At 41.8% G+C, this 24,522-nt stretch overlaps 1 protein-coding gene across 5 annotated transcripts in view; it reads left to right on the top strand.

Moving 5' to 3' along the window:
- LOC110522439 (kelch-like protein 29) overlaps positions 1–24,522 on the top strand; it is a 408,191-nt gene that overhangs the window by 25,753 nt on the left and 357,916 nt on the right. For all 5 annotated transcript variants that reach the window (XM_036976046.2, XM_090233075.1, XM_090233073.1 and 2 more), the window contains exon 2: positions 2,447–2,515. In XM_036976046.2, coding sequence (XP_036831941.2) covers positions 2,486–2,515 — 30 coding nt within the window. In that variant the 5' untranslated portion in view covers positions 2,447–2,485. The remainder of the gene's footprint in view (positions 1–2,446; positions 2,516–24,522) is intronic.

Below are 24,522 nucleotides of genomic sequence, written 5' to 3'. Positions count from 1 at the left end.
CAGCTGGCCTCGACCGGGAGACCCATGGGGCGGTGCACAATTGGCCCAGCATCGTCCAGGTTAGGGGAGGGTTTATTCAGCAGGGATGTCCTTGTCCCATCGCACACTAGAGGCTCCTGTGGTGGGCTTGGCTCAGTGCATGCTGACGCGTTCGCCTGGTGTACGGCATTTCCTCCGACACATTGGTGCGGCTGGCTTCAGGGTTATGTGGGCATTGTGTCTAGAAGCAGTGCGGCCTGGCTTGGGTTGTGTTTCGGGGGACTCATGGCTCTCGACCTTCACCTCTCCCGAGTCCGTACAGGAGTTGCAGCGATGAGACAAGACTGTCACTACCAATTGGATACCATGAAATTGGGGAGAAAAAGGCCAACAACAAAATAATTCTGAAATACCAGAAGCAATATATTCAAATCTATAGCCACTTTTTAAAATATTTCCTCAAGTAGAAATGTGCAAGATTTGAAATTCCTTTCAATCATCATAATGGAAATCAACCAGCCAGGGCTTTCTAAGGGGCAAAGAAACACGTGGAAATGTTTTGTTTCATTTTCTAGCAGGTGTATGAGTAAAAGGCCCCTCTTGAGGAAAATTGGATCGTTTCTCTGTTGAGATGGGGGTAATATCTTCTTATTTGCCAGATCTCCAACATCTTTAGCTTGGCTGATCTATAACCTCAAACAGCTTTGAACAGCAGATGGAGGTGTGATGAAGACACAATGAGGTCCATGTGTTTAGACAAATGACCATTTTAGGTAGTGGGATTGTCCAATGTTTACTTACCATCAGTTAGCATTATTGAAGGCAAATATTAATAAGAACTAACTGTGCTTTAGGTTAAAATATTACAAATAGCATTTATTTCTGCTATGCTATTATATTTAACTTTTTGGGTTGGAGTGTATTAGGGCTGGGAGTTGCCAGGGACCTCATGATTCTAATATGTATTGCTATTCAAGACTGATTTTTATTGCGAATCGATGTTCCAAACATATTGCTCACCATATGTCTGCTGCAGAGGGGCCGAGCCATGAGTTTTTTTGATCAGTCATGGAAATAAAAGGGCTGAAAATAAATTTACTGGAATTTTGGTGCAGATATAGCCAACTAGCGCAAAAATAATATTGCAGGCCTCCCAGGTGGCGCAGTGGTCTAGGGCACTGCATCGCAGCGCTAGCTGTGCCACCAGAGACTCTGGGTTCGCGCCCAGGCTCTGTCGTAACGATAAAAAAATATATTGAGTGTATGAGTCTAGCCATAGAGAGCAACCCTGGTGTCCAACCATTACCAGCCCCCTGTCTCTCTGGGATGAATGACATCATGAGATCACATTGTGTTGGCTGTCAAACTCTGCCACCGGTGTTTACCAAACAGAACCTTCATGTTCGTTCCACAAGAGACATTGAAGTTACATCACCCATACAGAATGCTGGCTTTATCGTTGATCGTGGACTTCAGGAAACCGCAGAGGGAGCACCCCCCTATCCACATCGATGGGACAGTAGTGGAGAAGGTGGAAAGCTTCAAGTTCCTCGTCCTACACGTCAGACAAACTGAAATAGTCCACCCACACAGACAGCGTGGTGAAGACGGCGCAACACTGCCTCGTCAAGGTCATGAGCCCGAAGAAATTTGGCTTTCCACTGAATACTCTCAAACTTTTACAGATGCACAATCGCGAGCATCCTGTCAGGCTGTATCACCACCTGGTACGGCAACTGCTCCGCCCACAACCATAAGGCTCTCCAGAGGGTAGTGAGGTCTGCACAACGCATCACCGGGGGCAAACTCCCTGCCCTCCAGGGCACCTAAAACACCCGATGTCACAGGAAGGCCAAAAAGATCAAGGACAACAACCACCCGAGCCACTGTCTGTTCACCCTGCTACCATCCAGAAGGCGAGGTCAGTACAGGTGCATCAAAGCTGGGATGGAGAGACAGAAGCTGTTTTTCAATCTCAAGGCCAACATACTGACTCAAACTCTAGCCACTTTAATAATTGGATGTAATAAATGTATTACTAGTCACTTTAAAACAATGCCACTTTATATAATGATTACATACCATACATTACTCATCTCATATGTATATACTGTACTCTATACCGTCTACTCCATCTTGCCTATGCCGCACGGCCATTGCACATCCATATATTTATATGTACATATTCTTATTCATCCCTTTACACGTGTGTGTGTGTGTGAGGTAGTTGTGAAATTGTTAGATATTACTGCACTGTCGGAACTAGAAGCACAAGCATTTCGCTACACTCGCATTTAACATCTGCTAACCATGCGTATGTGACCAATAAAATGTTATTTGATTTGTGAGTGAACTGTCTGATTTTGAAATAAACCTATTTTTGATAGATGGATGATGGGGGCATGAGACTGATGCTAATTGTCGGTGAGTGTATTTCCCTTTTCTCACCAATACTTTGTTTTCGCAGGTGTAGACGGGAATACTCAAAAGATCGAATTTGTCTGTGATGAGAATCGCCATCCACCAGAGACCTAAGGTATGGTAAGATATCAAATGCACCAATAAACAATTAATGATGTCAGGAGAAAAACAACCCACAAAGGCTGTATACCAAATAACTAGGAAATCTGTTGCCTAAACATCGGACTGTTACCATGGTTACCCCATGGATATTCAGTCTGAAAGAAGTCTGTCTAAAAAAAGATGTAATGGTTTCTACAAGCCAGAATGTTAAATATTTATACATACTTTACCGGTAGTCCATGCGGTTGGTCCTTTTGATGGTGCTAGGTGAAAATGAGCTATCCACAGGAAAATGTTGCAGAGCCGGTAGGTTCGGCCGCATGTATTCATTCTCCTGAGGCATTGCACGTGATGCACAATAGCCGAATGTAACGAAAAGTGGTCGACCAACGCACATTTCCTTGCAATCGACTGGAAGTGATTGGGAAATTCGCCTGCCGATTGCGTGGGACAACGTTGTACTATGCTCGGCCATATTGTGCAAGTGTTTGTCGCTTGCGAAGCACTGCTATACAGACCAGTATACTGAAGGTGTGGCTGATAACATTTCCCTGTGGATATTTTGTCCCAATTACCGCTGATGTAGGGACAAAATCGGCAGTTGAAATTAAGTTTGTTCAACATTCTGACTTTTGGGGAATGCTGAGCCTACATGGTAGAGACCAGAGTAAGTGTTTCCCTCTTGGATTCTAAAAGAGGCTAGGTAATCTGATGCAGTCGAGTGTACCGTTTTCAAACAAACATGGAAATATCTATGATGATTTGTCAGAAAATGTCTCAGACTGATGGTAATTGCATAGTATAGCTCTATTTTGGTGTTTGAGGATTGTTAAATAAATGTATCCTTTTTTAAAAATTATATTTGAGCCATTTGTGAGCTATTGAAGTTGAATTTTGAATGGTTAAAGTAATTGTTCAGGGTCAGATACAGCACTGGGTATTTGTCATTTTCAATGTATCTTCTGTATTGGAACAGCAAGAGTTTTGCTCTAAATATTAGCTGTGAGTTTGGTCATTAGACTTAACACTAGAACCGCTGAAGCAGTTACAGTATTTTGACTGCTCATTAATAAAAATAAGTCTTACGCTGCCATTTAAGTCATACCCCCCCATCCTTGACTTTTCATGAATAAGTCTATAACACACTGTCGTTGTTAGAATCTTTATCACAAACAGAACTCGAGTTCTAACCAGTTTTAGGAGGGCATGTTTTACTTTTTTATTTTATGGTTTCCCCGGTTGCCCCACCTTTCCCTGACTTTAGGGCCTGCTCTACTCCTCCAACAGCTGAAAGTGTTCATTTGGTAATCATCCCCGATAATTACTTTGAATCTGAACCTAAACTATACTGAAACTAATTTCACACCATCCTGTATAACAACAGATGAAATACATTAAGTAAAGTATGATGGGGCGAATGGGTGAGCTGATGAGCGAGGGGAACGATGCATAATTATGTAATCACCAATTGTGAAATTTAACCATTCTAATTAAAATCTTAATGGTGTGTACCCGATATCAGTCCACCGAATCCAAGCAGTCTTATCAGTCTACGTTGACCTACATGGATGGAGTAGGCTACACAGTGAGAGCGTGCGTAATTGTACATGCTGAAAGGCTTTCCATATCTGGGAAAAGATCCGCAGCAGGTTTGCAAGCGTCAGAGAATGTGGTGATGAGGCTTGTGGAACCTTACATTGGCAAGGGGAGAAATGTCATGAACAATTTCTGTACTTCACTGGCGAACAAGTTGCTTGCAAAGAAACAAGCCTTGTTTGCACCATGAACAAAGTGAGACGGAAGTTCTCTCCCTCAAAATAAGGGACCTGCACAGCCGTTGTACTCCACAATGGTGCTGAAGAATGACAAGACAACACTCACACTTTACTAAAGCAAGAAAGAACGTTTCTGTCATGAGAATCATGGATCCGACAGTTGCCATCGATGGGGACGCAAAGAGAGAACCGGAGACCGTTACACATTACAACCAAACAAAGGTAGGCCTATGTCAATGTGAAAGTGACAAAGATTTGTGTCGACTGTTAGGACAAGGATAACAGATAATTGAAATACAACTTATATTAATTAAATTATTGCTTTGTGCTGATTTTCACTTTATCAAGCACACTTGCCATTTCTGATGTTTTCATCATTTGACTGCGTCTTGGTTGTAGTATTGTTTTTATTTAATTTGTAATTTTGTCATTGTAAAAATAAGCTGTTGCCGTGTTCCAACACCTATGCTTTCTGTTTCATAGTTGTAACAAAGGCACTCTACTAATACAATTGATTGACCACTTGAATGTGTTTTTAGTGGTTTGTTTTTACTATTTTTATTTGAAATAAAATTAATCTTATTGTTACCCAAGACATTAATAAATTATTTTTGCGATAGCATGTATTAATTACACTGTTAGAATGTTGAAGTCCGAATGATTGCTCCATTAGCTTGAAAGGGGGGTCCCTCGAGGCCCAGCGGTTCTAGTGTTAAATTACACCACTTGATCCTGTAATACCGCATGTGCTTGTATATGTACACCTACTGTATGCCATTGGTTTAATTGGTGGTGGGTCAGATTGCTTGAATTACTTAACAAATCTGTATTTCAACTCATCCCTACAAAGACCTAGCAAAACAACTGCAGCCAGGCACTAAGAAATGATGGGTTTAGTGTCTGGTCTCGAATCATTAAGAGAGGGGATTACTGCTGGTCCAGAGAACCCCAGGAATGTGTTGTCCCCTCTGGTGACCCAACACACCGCTGATGAAATGGAATTGAATTAATGGGGTCGCCCACTGGGCTGCCTGATTAAAATGACACACACCTTTGATCCCAGAGCGAGGTGACCAGGCTGCCCCCCCCCCCCCTCCCCGAGGGATATGTAGGGGATGTGTGTGTGTGTGATTCACTCGGCTGTGTGCTGCGATCCACCTCCACACCCCAGAGCCTTCTCACTGGGGGGGCTGGACCTCTCAGGTGCAGAACTGGTTGCATGGTTTTGGGTCAATGGGTATAAAAGACTGCAGAGATTGAAGCTGGAGCCCTTCCAAATATAACATTGTCATGTACAAATAAAGCAAACCGAAACAAAATAGTAAAATGTTTAAACTTTCAATCAAACATATGTATAAAGCCATTTTTCTATCAGCAGATGTCACAAAGTGCTTATATAGAAATCCAGCCTAAAACCCCAAAGAGTGAGCAATGCAGATGCAGAAACACAGTGGTTAGGAAACTCCCTAGGAAGGCAGGAACCAGGATCTGAGGGGTGGCCAGTCATCTTCTGGCTGTGCCGGGTGGAGATTATAAGAGTACATGACCATTAAGGCGGGATAGTTCTTCAAGATGTTCATACTTGAAGAACTGATGATCAGTGGTTAACTTCTTTGGCCACTTGGCCAAAAGCCAGGGAAAATGCAGCACGGCAAATTCAAATAAAATATATAAAAATCAAACTTTCTTTAAATCACACATGTAAGATACTAAATTAAAGCTACACTCGTTGTGAATCCAGACAACATGTCAGATTTTAAAAAGGCTCTTCGGCAAAAGCATAAGAAGCTATTATCTGATGATAGCACAACAGTAAACAAAGAGGGTAGCATATTTCAACCCTGCAGGCGCTACACGAAACGCAAAAATAAAATATAAAACATGCCTTACCTTTGACGAGCTTCTTTTTTTGGCACTCCAATATGTCCCATAAACATCACAATTGGTCCTTTTGTTCGATTAATTCCGTCCATATATATCCAAAATGTCCATTTATTTGGCGCGTTTGATCCAGAAAAAAACAGCTTCCAAATTGTCACTACAAAATATTTCAAAAGTTGCCTGTAAACTTTGCCAAAACATTTCAAACTACTTTTGTAATACAACTTTAGGTATTTTTAAACGTTAATAATCAATCAAATTGAAGACGGGTCTATCTGTGTTCAATAGAGGAAGACAACAAACCAAGCTACTTTTCAAGTCTTGCGCAACTCTCAACAGTGTTATGCAGTTCCTAGATGGCCATACTTCTTAATTGCACAAATGAATAACCTCAACCAAATTCCAAAGACTGGTGACATCCAGTGGAAGCTGTAGGAACTGAACAAGTTCCTAAGAAATATTATTTCCCAATGACATTTCACTGAACAGACAGAGACCTAAAAAAATAAATAAATACATCTGAACGGTTAGTGCTCTGGGTTTTGCCTGCTACATACGTTCTGTTATACTCAGACATTATTCAAACAGTTTTAGAAACGTCAGTGTTTTCTATCCAAATCTACTAATAATATGCATATCTTATATTCTTGGCATGAGTAGCAGGAAGTTGAAATTGGGCACGCTATTTATCCAAAAGTGAAAATGCTGCCCCCTATACCTTAAGTTAAAAAGGGTGCAACAGGTCAGCACCTCAGGAGTAAATGTCAGCTGGCTTTTCATATCCGAGGGAGGGGAGAGAGGTCTGCGACAAGGTAGCACGTCATGGTTCACCATTTTGCGACGTTCCTATGATCGTAAAGTAAACATCTCCAGTACTTAATTTGTCTGAGATAAATAGAAGTAGATGTGCCAAATATAAACAAAATGAAATGCTTTAATACTTGTCTTTTGAGATGGAAAGTAAAATAAGGTGTGTGTGTGTGTAGCCATGTTAAACCAAACAACACTAAGACGGTAATGTTTCAGTTGTAAACTCAGCAAAAAAAGAAACGTCCTCACTGTTAACTGCGTTTATTTTCAGCAAACTTAACATGTTTAAATATTTGTATGAACATAAGATTCAACAACTTGAGACAAACTGAACAACATCCACAGACATGTGACGAACAGAAAATAAAAACAATACTACAATACTACCAAGACGCAGTCAAATTATGAAAACATCAGAATATAGCCTGAACATCATTTTTTAAATTTTATTTATTTATTTACCCCTTTTTTCTCCCCAATTTCGTGGTATCCAATTGTTGTAGTAGCTACTATCTTGTCTCATTGCTACAACTCCCGTACGGGCTCGGGAGAGACGAAGGCTGAATGTCATGTGTCCTCCGATACACAACCCAACCAGCCGTACTGCTTCTTAACACAGCGCGCATCCAACCCAGAAGCCAGCCGCACCAATGTGTCGGAGGCTACACTGGTGCGCGATGAGACAAGGAGATCCCTACCGACCAATCCCTCCCTAACCCGGACGACGCTAGGCCAATTGTGCGTCGCCCCACGGACCTCCCGGTCGCGGCCGGTTACGACAGAGCCTGGGCGCAAACCCAGGGACTCTGATGGCACAGCTGGCGCTGCAGTACAGCGCCCTTAACCACTGCGCCACCCGGGAGGCCCAGCCTGAACATCATTAATGGCAAGTGTGCTTGATAAAGTGAAAATCGGCACAAAGCAATAATTTAATTAATATAAGTTGTATTTCAATTATCTGTTATCCTTGTCCTAACAGTCGACACATCTTTGTCACTTTCACATTGACATAGCACTAGCTTTGTTTGGTTGTAATGTGTAACGGTCTCCGGTTCTCTCTTTGCGTCCCCATCGACGGCAACTGTCGGATCCATGATTCTCATGACAGAAACATTCTTTCTTGCCTTGCTTTGGTAAAGTGTGAGTGTTGTCTTGTCATTCTTCAGCACCATTGTGGAGTACAACGGCTGTGCAGGTCCCTTATTTTGAGGGAGAGAACTTCCGTCTCACTTTGTTCATGGTGCAAACAAGGCTTGTTTCTTTGCAAGCAACTTGTTCGCCAGTGAAGTACAGAAATTGTTCATGACATTTCTCCCCTTGCCAATGTAAGGTTCCACAAGCCTCATCACCACATTCTCTGACCCTCACTAACGGTAATGTTTCAGTTGTAAACTCAGCAAAAAAATAAATGTCCTCACTGTCAACTGCGTTTATTTTCAGCAAACTTAACATGTGTAAATATTTGTAGGAACATAAGATTCAACAACTTGAGACAAACTGAACAACTTCCACAGACATGTGACGAACAGAAATTGAATAATGTGTTGGGTGGTCAAAAGTAACAGTCAGTGTCTGGTGTGGCCACCAGCTGCATTAAGTACTGCAGTGCATCTCCTCATGGGCTGCACCAGATGTGCTAGTTCTTGCTGTGAGATGTTACCCCACTCTTCCACCAAGGCACCTGCAAGTTCCCGGACATTTCTGGGGGGGGATGGCCCTAGCCCTCACCCTCCGATCCAACAGGTCCCAAACGTGCTCAATGGGTTTGAGATCTGGTCCAGCGACGGTGGGGGTGTGCCCATAGGCAACGTTGTTGCCGGTGATGTCTGGTGAGGACCTGCCTTACAACAGGCCTACAAGCCCTCAGTCCAGCCTCTCTCAGCCTATTGCGGACAGTCTGAGCACTGATGGAGGGATTGTGCGTTCCTGGTGTAACTTGGGCAGTTGTTGCCATCCTGTACCTGTCTCCTCAGGTGTGATGTTCGGATGTACCGATCCTGTGCAGGTGTTACGTGGTCTGCCATTGCGAGTATAATCAGCTGTCCGTCCTGTCTCCCTGTAGCGCTGTCTTAGGCATCTCACAGTACAGACATTGCAATTTATTTCCCTGGACACATCTGCAGTCCTCATGCCTCCTTGCAGCATGCCTAAGGCACGTTCACGCAAATGAGCAGGGACCTAATGACCGTTCCACAGGTGCATATTCATTAATTGTTTATGTATCATTGAACAAGCATTAGAAACAGTGTTTAAACCCTTTACAAAGAAGATCTGTGAAGTTATTTGGATATTTACGAATTATCTTTGAAATACAGTCTTAAGTTGTTTTTTTTTTTGTTTTGTTTTTTGCTGAGTTGACGACGCACCTTTTGCAGTAATCATCCTCACTGTTTTTGTTTGCGTAGTGACACCAGGCAGTTATCGGCCTAGTAGAATCACCCTCCTGGGTTAGCTAGAGGTGTACTGGTTTCTGCATAATCCGGTTAGCTATGGGTACTGGTTTCTGTATACTCCGATTAGGTAGGGGTACTCTGGTAGGCTCCCCTCACCCGCTAACGACGGTGGAAATGTATGTCTCCTGTACACTTAGGAAGGGTGTTTCATTCAGCTCAGTGAGGTTCTTAGCTGTATTGACATAATAACCTTAGGGTTGTCTGTTGTAAAGGTGTCTGCAAAGCAGAAAATATAATGATTCTAAAGACATGGGCATTGTGTGTGTGTGTGTGTGAACGCTGGGTCATTAGCAGTAAAACTGTCTCTCCCTGCCTACACATCCATTGTCAAAATAAAAGCGTTCCACTAATTTGAAGCCTGAGCTCGCACTCACACACTGTACACAGACTGCAACACACAAACTGATGACTCCCGAGACCTAAACATTGAAGCACTGTCTCTCAGCCCGAGTGATTAAGACATTGCGCCCAGTGGGGGGCGTCAGGTGGTCATGCGGGGAGTGGAGACCCCTGGGGACAGAGCACACAGCAGGGGTCACAACGTGACATCTCACCCATGCCATTGAGCTTAATATCTGTGAAGGAACTGCTGAAACACACAGAGTATAATTACCCTCAGCGTCAGCCTCTTCAACATCCGTTAGGTACCAACCAGGCTTTAGCATTAACACCATCTAACCGGAAATTAACTAAACCCACAACACCATCCATAGTTATTAATCTATATGTTGCATAACTTTTTGTTGCCTGCTGGGTTTTTGTGTTAAGTGCATTTCAGTGGGTGGTTGCAATGACTGAATGTGTATTATAGCTGTGATCTAAAGCAGGGAAACATTAAAATGGCGACACCTCAATCCATTTGAAACCTGGACGTGTGACTGTACAGTATCTAGCTGTGGAGTGTTACGTGCTGAGTGGAACCTTTTTCCTTTGTTGTGCCCTGTTTGATTTCCTCACTGGAATCTATGTCCAGTTGCAGTGGTGGGCAGGTAGATATGCTGCCAGATCTCTGCTACTGTGGCTCCAAAATGGTGGTGGCTCAAGAGGAAGTGGCTGTGAGGGAATAAATACTGTGTGCGTAACAGAGCAGTACCTAGTGTGATTGCTTGCTTATCGATGATAATGGACTTGATTTATTTAGCGCTTTTCCAGGTGCCCAAAGCCCTGTATATCAGTACTGTAGTAGTTTAAGTGAGCACTTATATCACCAACCACCCCAAGAAGTCATTTTGATGTCGCTGCTAATTCACATCAAGAACAATTAGGAAAGAGAAAAATACAGTACAGAAAAGCCATGGTGTCGTTGATGCATAGTTTGTGTCCAAAAGGGCACCCTTCTCCCTATATAGTGTACTTTTGACCAGAACTATGGACTCTGGTCAAAATAAGGGTGGCAGGTAGCCTAGTGGTTAGAGCTTTGGACTAGTAACCGAGAAGTTGTCAGCTCTGGGATTCGATCTTGCAAGGTAAAACTTGTCGTTCTGCCCCTGAACAAGGTAGTTAACCCACTGTTCCTAGGCCATAATTGAAAATAAGAATTTGTTCTTAACTGACTTGCCTAGTTAAATAAAATGTAGGGAATTGGGTGGTCAAAAGAAGTGTTATATAGGGTGTCATTTTCCTGTTCTTTCTCTCAATTCAATTAAAATCAAAGGGCTTCATTGGCATGGGACATGTGTTTACATTGCCAAAGTGACAACAGAGCAACCTGTCATCCCAGTGTTATTGGCTCAGATCCTCCTGTGAGGACTAGCGTTCCCTGCTGGTAGCATTACACACCAACACCACAGAGAACCCCTAGCTGCCATTCTACCTGTCGGGGACCAATAGCCATCCATCTGTCCACCCTGTCGTCCAGTGTTTGCTTGAGTCCTCTTTAGAACAGCCTTGTAGTCTTCCAACATTTGTAGTTTGTTTGAATGGTCTTCAATGCGCAACAACCTAATTTAAAGGTATCTGGTAGACCGTGGCGCTCCCCCCCCTTTTTTTTCTAGCACTTCTTTTTCATTTGATGCCTGTTTTGCATGTTATTTTGGCATTAATACATGTAACATCAGTTTGCAAACAATGTAAAAACATTTTTTAATAATGCCACATACATACTTGGTCTCTTTTTGTGTTGTTGCTTAAGGCAGCTCCAAAATGCAGGTGTCTTCAGCCTCGCTCTGTGCTTTCTGTGGCGGAAAATAGAGCGTAGGGGTTGGTAATGTTCTCTAGTTGGGCCGTGATTGGCTCAGTGTTCTGTCACTCATGGGGACACTACGTCACCGCCAAATCTAAGGGTGAAGCTTCAGAATTTAAGCCACTTGGATGCTGCCGTAGTTACATTAGAAGTTCCCATCCAAGAAGGCCCAAGGTCATTGGCTACAGATCATTTTGTCAAATCACGTTATATCTACAGCAGCTTGATTGGACTGATCATGTTAACATTTATACTCTCAAAATCTTAGCTAGCAAGCTAGCAGTCATCATCATGAATCAAGTTGACAAGCTACTGGCATACGCTTTTTAATCCTTGTCATATGAAGAGAAATAATGAAGCAAAATAATAGATAAAACATCAGTGCTCATTGGACATTAACATTACACAACAAGTTGGAAGTCGCAAATTCAACAATGAGTGGTTTGGAATGAATCAATGGCTAACTGCAAGCATCGCAAAGTAATCACTAACCTGCTATTCAGTGGAGTGGGTGTGTGGTCCCCTTTCTGGGTTTAAGGGTCTCTTTTCCAAACTTAAAAGGATAAACATCCAGCATTGACCATGGTGTCAATCCAGCATGACATCTGCTGCTCTCAAAACAACTGGAAACTCAGAAGTGGGAAATCTAATTTCAGTGAGTTCAAGACAACTGGGAACTCCGACTGGGAAAATACGTTTTTGAACGGTTATCCAATTCAGAATTGGAAGTTGGGAACTCAGACCTCTTCCTAGAGCACCGACCTGAAGATCACTGACATCATCATGATTCTTGAACGCACCATAAATCGAGAGAGTGCCAGTCTTTGATGACAAAATTTGCCCAAAAAGGACCACTGCGCCACCTCAAAAGGTTGGACACCTACTCATTCCAGGGTTTTTCTTTTGTTACTGTTTTCTACATTGTAGAACAATAGTGAGCACATCGAAACTATGAAACATGGAATCATGTAATAACCAAAAGAGTTGTTACATTTGAGATTCTTCAAAGTAGCTACCCTTTGCCTTGATGACTGCTTTGCACACGCTTGGCATTCTCTCAACCAGCTTCATGAGGTAGTCACCTTGAATGCATTTCAATTAAGTGTACCTTGTTAAAAGTACATTTGTTGAATTTCTTTCCTTAATGCGTTTGAGCCAATCAGTTGTGTTGTGACAAGGTATGGGTGGTATACAAAGATAGGGCTATTTGGTAAAAGGCCAAGTCCATATTATGGCAAGAAAAGCTCTAAGCAAAGAGCAACGACAGTCCATCATTACTTTACTGTCATGAAGGTCAGTCAATACGCATCATTACAAGAACTTTGAAAGTTTCTTCAAGTGCAGTCGCAAAAACCATTAAGCACTGTGAAACTGGCTCTCATGAGGACCGCCACAGGAAAGGAAGACCCAGAGTTACCTCTGCTACAGAGGATAAGTTCATTAGTTACTGGCCTCAAATTGCAGCCCAAATAAATGCTTCGCAGATTTCAAGTAAGACATCAACTGTTCAGAGAAGACTGCATGAGTCAGGCCTTGCTGAAGGGCACCAATAAGAAGAATAGACTTGCTTGGGCAATGAAACACAAGCAATGGAGATCTGTCCTTTGGTCTGATGAGTCCCAATTTGAGATTTTTAGTTCCAACTACAGTGTCTTTGTGAGATGCAGAGTAGGTGAAAAGATGATCTCCACATGTGTGGTTCCCACAGTGAAGCATGGAGGAGGTGTGACTTGCTGGTGATTTTATTTCAAGTTCAAGGCACACTTAACCAGCATGGCTACCAAAGCATTGTGCAGTGAAACACTATTCCATCTGGTTTGCACTTAGTCCCACTCAATTGTTTTCATACACACCTCCATACTGTGAATGGCTATTTGGGGAGAGTGATGGCATGCTGCATCAGATGACCTGGCCTCAACCCAATTGAGATGGTTAGGGATGATTTCACACTTTTTTAACTAGGTAAGTCGGTTAAGAACAAGTTCTTATTTTCAATGAAGGCCTAGGAACAGTGGGTTAACTGCCTTGTTCATGGGCAGAACAACAGATTTTTACTTTGTCAGCTCGGGGATTTGATCTTGCAACCTTTCTGTTACTAGTCCAATGCTCTAACCACTAGGCTACCTGCCGCCCATATGATTCCATATGTTATTTCCCAGTTTTGATGTCTTCACTATTATTCAACAATGTCTAAAATGGTAAAAATAAAGAAACCCTTGAATGAGTGTGTCCAAACTTCTGACTAGTATTGTATGTTGTGTCATAAGCTGTTAGTAGCCCATGTGCCTCACCCTAATAATTTGGTCCCTTTTCCCCTTCTAATTTCACCTACTGTTCTGACTTGGTGGCGTACATGTAGCCTACAGTATAGCCTGTTTTAGAGAAATGTAATCAGAATATTGTAAGAGCTTTCATTGTCTGCTTATATGCCTCTATTTATGCTATGGTTCTGACTTGGTGTACAGGGAGAATACTGTAAGAACAGCTATGTTCCGAATTCTGTCAAGGTACATTTAGAAAGTGCTGAACAAATCGTTATATTGACTACGTCCGTCCTAGCTTGCTCATTAACGGATTGCCTCTTATCCGCTCGCCGTCCCCTTGTGCCATAGTTTGTAGATCTCAAAAGCCAGTAGAAATCACATTTGTTTAAGTAAGTCAGCCATATCAGCTGTTTTTTTTAAAGGCAGTAAATTAGGCTGAATGAACTGTTTCACTACCAGACAAGGCTCTGCTGATAGCCAGGTGTCGCAGTGGTAAGGTGTTGGGACTTGTGTGGGCACCGTTTGTCAAAGTTATGTATTGTTTAGTGTTGTATAGATCTCTACATGCTAAAATGCCACTGCTGGTAGAAGTAAATTGATGCATAAACAGGAATTTAATCTTATCTGAAATGAATTCATGAATTTGATGGTATAATAGTAAAGCCCTTTCAAAACAGCATGGGAAACACTATGGAAGTAAAGCACAAGTGGCTGCCACTTTCACAGCAAATTCTATTTTGTTCCATTTAGTTAAATTACTAGCCTCAGATTACATAGCTTATATAAGTATATTCTCAACATTGAATGGGCCAACCTATTTCTATCTCAATTAGGCAGTGTTATTAGGACTGTGTGTTTAATCCATGCAGGGCCGACACTGGTAAGGGAGTGATTTCCCTGCTCTGAACAGTCCTGCTGCTAAATGTTCATTACATCTCCTCTAACTACCCAATGTCCTCGACTGAAATAATTCCCCTAACAGAGGGACCTCTTATCTGAAAAATTATTCAAATGTTCTGTTTTATCATTTACGGTCAACTGGCCAACTGAGTGAAAATTTACTCTGAAATAATTGCTGAATATCAGCCGGCCCATTGCACCGCAGTGTTATTTATATATCTCCTTATTTTGACATAGGTTTTAATGGCCCACTGCGGAGTGCAACTCATTACCCAGCACATATCTCTATCCTACATATGTAGAGGAACGTCTGATGTTATATGGTATTTTTCACTGCTGTTCAGCAGTGTGGGTAAGGGAGGCAGAGACCGGGAGGTTGGCTGTTTAGGGCTGTAGTCTGCTGGAGGCGTGAATAGAATAACTGTGCAGCACAATCTGTTCCTCAACAACCAGTGCCAGTTCAGACATTTATGTACTGACATATCTGACAGTACTGTAGCTTTCTAGCGTTTGTACAGTATGACCTTGCAGTAGTTAAAATGCTTAGTTCCATGGGCCTATGACAATAGACGCCCACAGGGCTAATGAGGTTAGGTCTTATCCTCCCAGGAAATTATTTGATAAATGAATTAATTCAAGCAAACCATTTGATTTATATTCAGTTGAAGTCAGAAGTTTACATCCAATTAGGTTGGAGTCATTTAAAACTACATTTTCAACCACTCCACAAATGTCTTGTTAACAAACTATAATTTTGGCAACTACTTTGTGCATGACACAAGTAATTTTTCCAACAATTGTTTACAGACAGATTATTTCACTGTATCACAATTCCAGTGGGTGAGAAGTTTACATACACTAAGTTGACTGTCTTTAAACGGCTTGGAAAATTCCAGAAAATTATGTCATGGCTTTAGAAGCTTCTGATAGGCTAATTGACATCAATTGGAGGTGTACCTGTGGATAGATTAAGGCCTACCTTCAAACTCAGTGCCTCTTTGCTTGACATATACAGTGGGGCAAAAAAGTATTTAGTCAGCCACCAATTGTGCAAGTTCTCCCACTTAAAAAGATGAGGCCTGTAATTTTCATCATAGGTACAATTCAACTATGACAGACAAAATGAGAAAAAAAAAATCTAGAAAATCACATTATAGGATTTTTAATGAATTTATTTGCAAATTATAGTGGAAAATAACTATTTGGTCACCTACAAACAAGCAAGATTTCTGGCTCTCACAGACCTGTAACTTCTTCTTTAAGAGGCTCCTCTGTCCTCCACTCGTTACCTGTATTAATGCCACCTGTTTGAACTTGTTATCAGTATAAAAGATACCTGTCCACAACCTCAAACAGTCACACTCAACTCCACTATGGCCAAGACCAAAGAGCTGTCAAAGGACACCAGAAACAAAATTGTAGACCTGCACCAGAATAGGAAGACTGAATCTGCAATAGGTAAGCAGCTTGGTTTGAAGAAATCAACTGTGGGAGCAATTATTAGGAAATGGAAGACATACAAGACCACTGATAAGCTCCCTCGATCTGGGGCTCCATATCTCACCCCGTGGGGTCAAAATTCCAAAATTCCAGAACACACGGGGGGACCTAGTGAATGACCTGCAGAGAGCTGGGACCAAAGTAACAAAGCCTACCATTAGTAACACACTACGCCGCCAGATACTCAAATCGTGCAGTGCCAGACGTGTCCCCCTGCTTAAGCCAGTACATGTCCAGGCCCGTCTGAAGTTTACTAGAGAGCATTTGGATGATCCAGAAGAAGATTGGGAGAATGACATATGGTCAGATGAAACCAAAATATAACTTTTTGGTTAAAAACTCAACTCGTCGTGTTTGGAGGACAAAGAATGCAAAGAACACCATACCTACTATGAAGCATTGGGGTGGAAACATCATGCTTTGGGGCTGTTTTTCTGGAAAGGGACCAGGACGATTGATCCGTGTAAAGGAAAGAATGAATGGGGCCATGTATCGTGAGATTGAGTGAAAATCTCCTTCCATGAGCAAGGGCATTGAAGATGAAACGTGGCTGGGTCTTTCAGCATGACAATGATCCCAAACACACCGCCCGGGCAACGAAGGAGTGGCTTCGTAAGAAGCATTTCAAGGTCCTGGAGTGGCCTAGCCAGTCTCCAGATCTCAACCCCATAGAAAATCTTTGGAGGGAGTTGAAAGTCCGTGTTGCCCAGCAACAGCCCCAAAACATCACTGCTCTAGGGAGATCTGCATGGAGGAATGGGCCAAAATACCAGCAACAGTGTGTGAAAACCTTGTGAAGACTTACAGAAAACGTTTGACCTCTGTCTTTGCCAACAAAGTATTGAGAAACTTTTGATATTGACCAAATACTTATTTTCCACCATAATTTGCAAATAAATTCATAAATCCTACAAGGTGATTTTCTGGATTTTTTTTTGTTCTCATTTTGTCTTTCATAGTTGAAGTGTACCTATGATGATAAATTACAGGCCTCATCTTTTTAAGTGGGAGAACTTGCACAATTGGTGGCTGACTAAATACTTTTTTGCCCCACTGTATATAGAACTGTTTGGTCAAAATGACCATTATGTTTGGAGGAAAAAGGGGGAGGCTTGCAAGCCGAAGAACACCATCCTAACCGTGAAGCATGGGTGTGGCAGCATCATGTTGTGGGGGAGCTTTGCTGCAGGACGGACTGGTGCACTTCACAAAATAGATGGCTTCATGAGGCCGGAAAATTGTGGAGATGTTGAAGCAACATCTCAAGACAGTCAAAAAGTTAAAGCTTGGGTCTTCCAAATGGACAATGAGCCCAAGCATACTTCCAAAGTTGTGGCAAAATGGCTTAAGGACAACAAACTCAAGGTATTGGAGTGGCCATCACAAAGCCCTGACCTCAATCCTATAGAGAATTTGTGGGCAGAACTGAAAGTGTGTGCGAGCAAGGAGGCCTACAAACCTGACTCAGTTACACCAGCTCTGTCAGGGGGAATGGGCCAAAATTCACCCAACTTATTGTGGGAAGCTTGTGGAAGGCTACCCAAAACATTTGACCCAAGCTAAACAATTTAAAGGCAATGCTACCAAATACTAATTGAGTGTATGTAAACTTCTGACCTACTGGGAATGTGATGAAAGAAATAAAAGCTGAAATAAATCATTATTTATTTTGACATTTCGCATTCTTAAAATAAAGTGGTTATGCTAACTGACCTAAGACACAATTTTTACTATGATTAAACGTCAGGAATTGTGAAACTGAGTTTAAATGTATTTGGCCAAGGTGTATGTAAACTTCTGACTAACTAGATACGCAGTTCATCACACTTTTCTAGATCCATGGGTTGTCCACAATCAAAGCAAACATAAATATCTTTAGTTTTTATAAAAGACAATCTGGTCCTTCTGATACATTAGGGAAGTAAAGGGAATACCTCGGAGGCAGTAATCACTCTTCTAGATCCACGGACTGTCCATGTGCTGCCTGTGTAGTAAAATGGAAACCGATCCACACACAGATTTATGGACGGGACATGTGCCTTGCACATGTCAAGCCAACGTTATAAGGGGAAAAAGGGGTTGCTCCAATTCAGGAAACCTGGCGAAGTGCATTCCTACCGCAGTATAAAATTTTAATGTAATTGTAAAGTTGTTTTTGAGAGAAAATGGGCAGCTGTTTTTGGGTTTTCCCAGCAGGCTGATTTTAATAGGCATAACACCAAACTGATAGACCAATGAATGTTGTTTTGTAAGAAAGTGTCGCTTGTGTTTTTATGTCGGAGGCAAAGCTTCAGTTTCAATTTTTTGCAAAACCAATACAAATAACTAGTAGTAAACTGGAAAATTAAAACATTTTTAAAGTAGTTTACTAACAATCCCAGCAGCCATTTCTAAACCAGCGAGAAGTCCGATGTCCAGAACAGTGTGTGATTGATTGTCAAGTCTGGAGAACCAAACAGTTGATGTTATCCCTCAGATATAGGCAGGCAGGCACTCTGCTTTCCAGGGAAGACAGACAGCAGTTCTGAAAACGGACACTTAAATGGGCAGATACCCTGGCCTAGCCTTCAACCATCAGGAGGATGAAAGGAAAACGGTAAGGATCACACAGAGAACAGACAGACCAGTCCTGTATCCTCCCACACACGCTCCCCATGCCATGAGGAATATGAAAACCAGACTTTAAAGAAACTCAAACAAATAAACTAGCAAATAAAAAAATATATTCTACCGAACAAAAATGAACGCAACACGTAAAGTGTTTCATGAGCTGAAATAAAATATCCCAGAAATGTTCCATTATGCACAAAAATCTTATTTCTCAAATTTTGTACATATGTTGTTTACATCCCTGTTAGTGAGCATTTCTCCTTTACCAAGATAATCCAACCACCTGACAGGTGGCATATCAAGAAGCTGATTAAACAGCGTGATCTTTACAATAAAAGGCCACTCTAAAATGTGCAGTTTTGTCACAACACAATGTCACATTTATGTCTCTAGTTGAGGGAGCATGCAATTGGCATTCTGATTGCTGCAGGAATGTCCACCAGAGCTGTTTCCAGAAAATGTTTATTTTTTCTACTATAAGCCGCTTCCGACGTCATTTGTAGAGAATTTGGCAGCACATCCAACCGGTTTCACAACCTCAGACCACGTGTAATCACAACAGCCCAGGACCTCCACATCCAACTTTGAACAGATCACAGTCAACAGCCTGATCAACTCTATGCGAAGGAGATGTCGTGCTGCATGAGGCAAATGGTGGTCACCAGATACTGACTGACTGGTTTTCTGATCCACGCCCCTACTTTAAAAAAAAGTATCTATAACCAACAGATGCATATCTGTATTCCCAGTCATGTGAAATCCATAGATTAGGGCCTAATGAATTTATTTCAATTTTCTGATTTGTGACCCAGCTCGAGACCCAGATTCGGTCTTATCTAGCAAAATTTGAAATGGTGTTATGGCCATTGGATAAAAGTAAAGACCAAGAGCTTCAAAATGGTATATCATACACTGCAGTTGAGGTACAATGGGAAAGTAATTCTGCTTTGAAATTAGATAAACTTGTAACCCCACTTTTAAGAAAATTGCCCCTGAATGTTTTGGTACACCTACTGGAGAGCTCTTCTTTGTCTTCACCTATTTAGCATCATTCACACCCTCTTAAGCCTTAGCCTCACCAATCTCTTTACAATAAGGAAAAACTCCTGGTAAAAATACTTTATCTAGTCCTTGGTCTATATCGTAATCTGACTTTAAAGTGTCCAGATAAAAATATTGTAAAAATATCATTAGATGCTTACCCAGACACTTGTCTAAATTGATGAGTGAAAAAAGACTGAAATAAATGCTGTAACCACCCCCCCAGCCACATCTAGCTAAGTGGATGAGTCATTAGTGTCTAAACATGTACACATGTTCATGAAATACAATAGATGGCCATAATCACCCCCAGACACACTTGGCTAACTTGATGGTTCATGTAAACTTCATCTTGCAAAGTGGAGTCTTTGCTTACGTAACTAGCTACATGTCTAAACAAACCCGTAGCCACAGTACAAATGGATTGTCATAGCTTGCTACTATGCATGAAATGCTGGAGTATGACTCTGTAGGTAGCTAAAGCTAGTTAGCTAACATTTGGCTATAACTAGCAATGCAAATGGTTCTGACATGCAAATAATATTACTACACAGATCATACATGTAAAGTGAGCCAGCAAGCTAACATTCGTTAGCTAGTTAACGGTACGCTTTAACTTGCAATGAAAACAACTTTCTGACAAAATTTGAAATGTATAATATCTTAGAATGTAGCTAGACTCGTGGATGAACACTTCACGGCAGCGTGTCATTTCCGTTTGGTTTGTAGCTAGCTAAAACTTGTTTGGCCTGTTATGTCAAGTCACACCCGTTCACATTGACTTTGCAGAAAAGTAGTCCATCACAAATTTTTCCCACTGATCTTTGTCGATTCTTTGCAGCAATGTTGTTGAGAGCAGTAGCAAGCACTTTTGCAGGTCTCTATGGCTAACGTTCTATCTTTAATAAAGCCGCGGTAGCAAGGATTATCTACACATACTGAGCAGCTCATGTTATAGACAGAAGCGTGCTACACGACAGACCAATCCGAACTCGTCTCTTGGCATGTCCAGCCCATGCATTATCTCAGCCAATCATGGCTAGTAGGTTCCTGACTTTTTCTGTGGTTAAATAAACTAGGCTCTTAATTTAACAATTGTATTCGTATTGATGGCATACAGGTTTGTTATTAAGGCACATGAAAGTTCATGTTCCAGAAGGCATTCTGCCAAAAAACACGTTAAGAAAAAGTAACACATTTTTAAAAAACACGTTCAAGTGCCTCTACTGTGAAGTAGTGACCTGCAACATTTGCCTAGCTTGAAACAGGTCAATTTTCCTTATGAACTGTAACTCAGTCAAGTCTTTTAAATGGTATGTTGTGTTTATACTTTTGTTCAGTGTAGAATGTGGATGGTCCTCATTTATTTGCAAAACACGAGTTAATGCAGGATGGGATTAATTAGAACAGATTTTATCAATAAATTAAGAATTTGACATTGTATGTGGCGTGCTATTGTGTTGGCTAATGTGTTGATTCTTTAAAAAAAATTGTTTCTCATTGCAGTTTGACATCACCGTCTAATTTTGATTCAGCTAATTGGTTATTTCTCTCTGTCTGGATTTGTTGTTTTGAATGTTTGAATCTTTTATACTTCTCACACATTTTGTTCAGAAAGAAAGCAACCACAACAAAATGAAATTAATTCTACCATATAGAGCCATTCTCCCCTGTCCTCTTCCTCAGTATTGATCCTCTGCTCAGAGTATCAGAAACATTCTCCCTTGGAGTAATGCGGCAGGGTCACTACCATTCTACCCCACCGTTTCTTCTGGCCGAACCCCCCAGACCAAGGCAGATGTCATCCACAGTGCCCCACCATGTCTATTTCTCCCTCTTCACATCTTTTTTCATTTAATTAAAAATATATATTTTTACCAATTGGTTTAGCTGCCACTTCTGGGTCTGAGAGGAGGGCTCTTGTTTTGGCAGTAGAAATCAATAGCCATTACAGGGTAGGGAAATGGTGCTTCTCTCTGTGTCAATCTGGCCCTGTGCCTGACAGCTTGCCCTGCCTGATGGCTGTCATCTTACTTAATTGCTTTGCTAATATCATCCGCTACTCTGACTGGAACTGGGTCAGCAAAGCCCTTTTGGATCAGGCCCGGATATGACGCTGTCCCTCTACCTAGTTATTTTACTATGGGCCCCCGTATTGTTATTTTGGGACATAGGCCTACTCATTATGTTAGGCTTTGCTCAATTAAAACCGAAACATTCAAAACTTAAGAATTTTTATTTAACTAGGCAAGTCAGTTAAGAACAAATTCTTATTTTCAATGACTGCCTAGGAACAGTGGGTTTACTGCCTTGTTCAGGGACAGAAAGACAGATTTTTACTTTGTCAGCTCGGGGATTTGATCTTGCAACCTGTCGGTTACTAGTCCAACACGCTAACCACTAGGCCACCTATTATCATGCTGGCGCTGCACTTGGCTTTGAATCAGTAAAACAAGGTTTTTGGTGAAGAACAAGAATTCTGAAGTAGTTTAGTGGTTTTACATCAGAAAACGGAATGCCAGTTTTGATTGAATAGTCTAGGGCAGTGGTTCTCAAACTTTTTATAGTCCCGTACCCCTTCAAACATTCAACCTCGAGCTGCGTACCCCCTCTAGCACCAGGGTCAGCGCACTCAAGTGTTTTTTGCCATTATTGAAAGCCCACCACACACACACACTGAGATACATTTATACATAAGAATGAGTGTGGTTGTCACAACCCGGCTCGAGGGAAGTGACAGTTCTTAGGACCAGGGCACAAATAATATAATAATCAATAATTTTGCTCTTTATTTAAACATCTACATATAAAACATTATTTGTAAATTGTGAATAACTCACCATAGGTTAATGAGAAGGGTGTGCTTGAAAGGATGCACACAACTCTACAATGCTGTATTGGAGAGAGTCTGTCTTACATTTCACAGTCTGCGCCTGTATTTAGTTTTCATGCTAGTGAGGGACGAGAATCCACTCTCACAAAGGTACGTGGTTGCAACGGGCATCAGTGTCTTAACAGCCGATTTGCCAAGGCAGGATACTCTGAGCGCAGCCCAGACCTCTGGCAGTGGCTTTGATTTAAAATTCAATTTTCACAGAACCGCTTGTTGCAATTTCAATGAGGCTCTTGTCACATTGGCATAAATGGATCGGAAGACAGGTGCAGGAATGCGCAATAGGGGTTTATTTCCCAAATTACAGCGTGCCGTGTACAGGCACGGGGGCGAAGACCAAACAAACCCGTATACAAAACACAGGGTAGATACCCAAACAAAAGAGCGAGGAGAACCTCGAATAAATAACACAAGTGCACAATGATCCCACACGAGACAAGACTCAGAATCATCTGCGCAATACAAGTGGCACGAAAGCAAAAACACAGCACAGGTACTCACACAACCAACATTGGAACAATAATTGACAGCCCAATGGAAACCAAAGGGCACATTTTAAACAATTACAATCAGCGGGAATGGGGACCAGGTGTGCATAATGACACAGTTCCCGGAGGGATCCGTGACAGCTCTCTTGTTCAGATATCGGTGAGTGGACTGGAGGCAGGGCATGAAAGGGATAACAAATCCAGCTTTGTGTCATCCGTTTCGGGAAAGTACTTGCGTAATTGTGCACCCAACTCACTCAGGTGCTTCGCTTCATCACATTTGACATTGTCTGTAAAAAATCATACAATGATGGAAAACCTGTGTGTTGTTCTTGTTAATGCAGACAGAGAAGAGCTCCAACTTCTTAATCATAGCCTCAATTTTGTCCCGCACATTGAATACAGTTGTGGAGAGTCCCTGTAATCTTAGATTCAGATCATTCAGGCGAGGAAAAACATCACCCAGATGGTCCAGTTGTGTGAGACATTCGTCATCATGCAAGCGGTCAGACAAGTAAACTATGGTTTGTAAAGAGAACTTTAAGCTCGTCTCTCAATTCAAATAAACATGTCAATACTTTGCCCCTTGATAACCAGCGCACTTCTGTATGTTGTAAAAGTGTAACATGGTCGCTGCCCATATCATTGCATAGTGCAGAAAATACACGAGTTCAGGGGACTTGCTTTAAAAAAGTTTACAATTTTCACTGTGGTGTCCAAAACGTCTTTCAAGCTGTCAGGCATTCCCTTGGCAGCAAGAGTCTCTGTGAGAGCTCCACCATAAAACTGTAGGCCTACATATGTGTGCTCTTCTGAAGCCCAAGTCCTTGGAGCTACAGTGTTACTTGTTGTTTACGTTCTCAGCGTAGACTACAGGTAGCCATTTTAAACAACCTAGCCTCAGTATAGATGAGGGAGGAGTGGCTAGTAGTCCTGTCAGTCTTAGGGCCCATGGCCAGGAATTACCAAGACCTCACTCTGGGAGAATAAGAAAATATCTGCAGGATTGAGGCTGATGAAGTCCCTTGTGATTGAAACGTTGATAATAAACTACAAAAGCATCTTAAAAAAAATATATTTTTCCTGTTCTACCATGATATTTTTAGGTTTGTTGGGTGTGCTTACACTGTTTTCGTTCTGAGGGGAAAATGTCTTTAGCTACTGGCCAACACTTGAAAAGACCTAGTCTGAGCATAGACGAGGGACGAGGGGCTAGTAGTCCT

Source organism: Oncorhynchus mykiss, chromosome 4, assembly GCF_057628025.1.
Source record: "Oncorhynchus mykiss isolate SJ-2025 chromosome 4, ASM5762802v1, whole genome shotgun sequence".
Lineage (NCBI taxonomy): Eukaryota > Metazoa > Chordata > Actinopteri > Salmoniformes > Salmonidae > Oncorhynchus > Oncorhynchus mykiss.
Note: the sequence above shows the minus strand (reverse complement) of the source record. Positions and strands in the feature narration are given on the sequence as shown.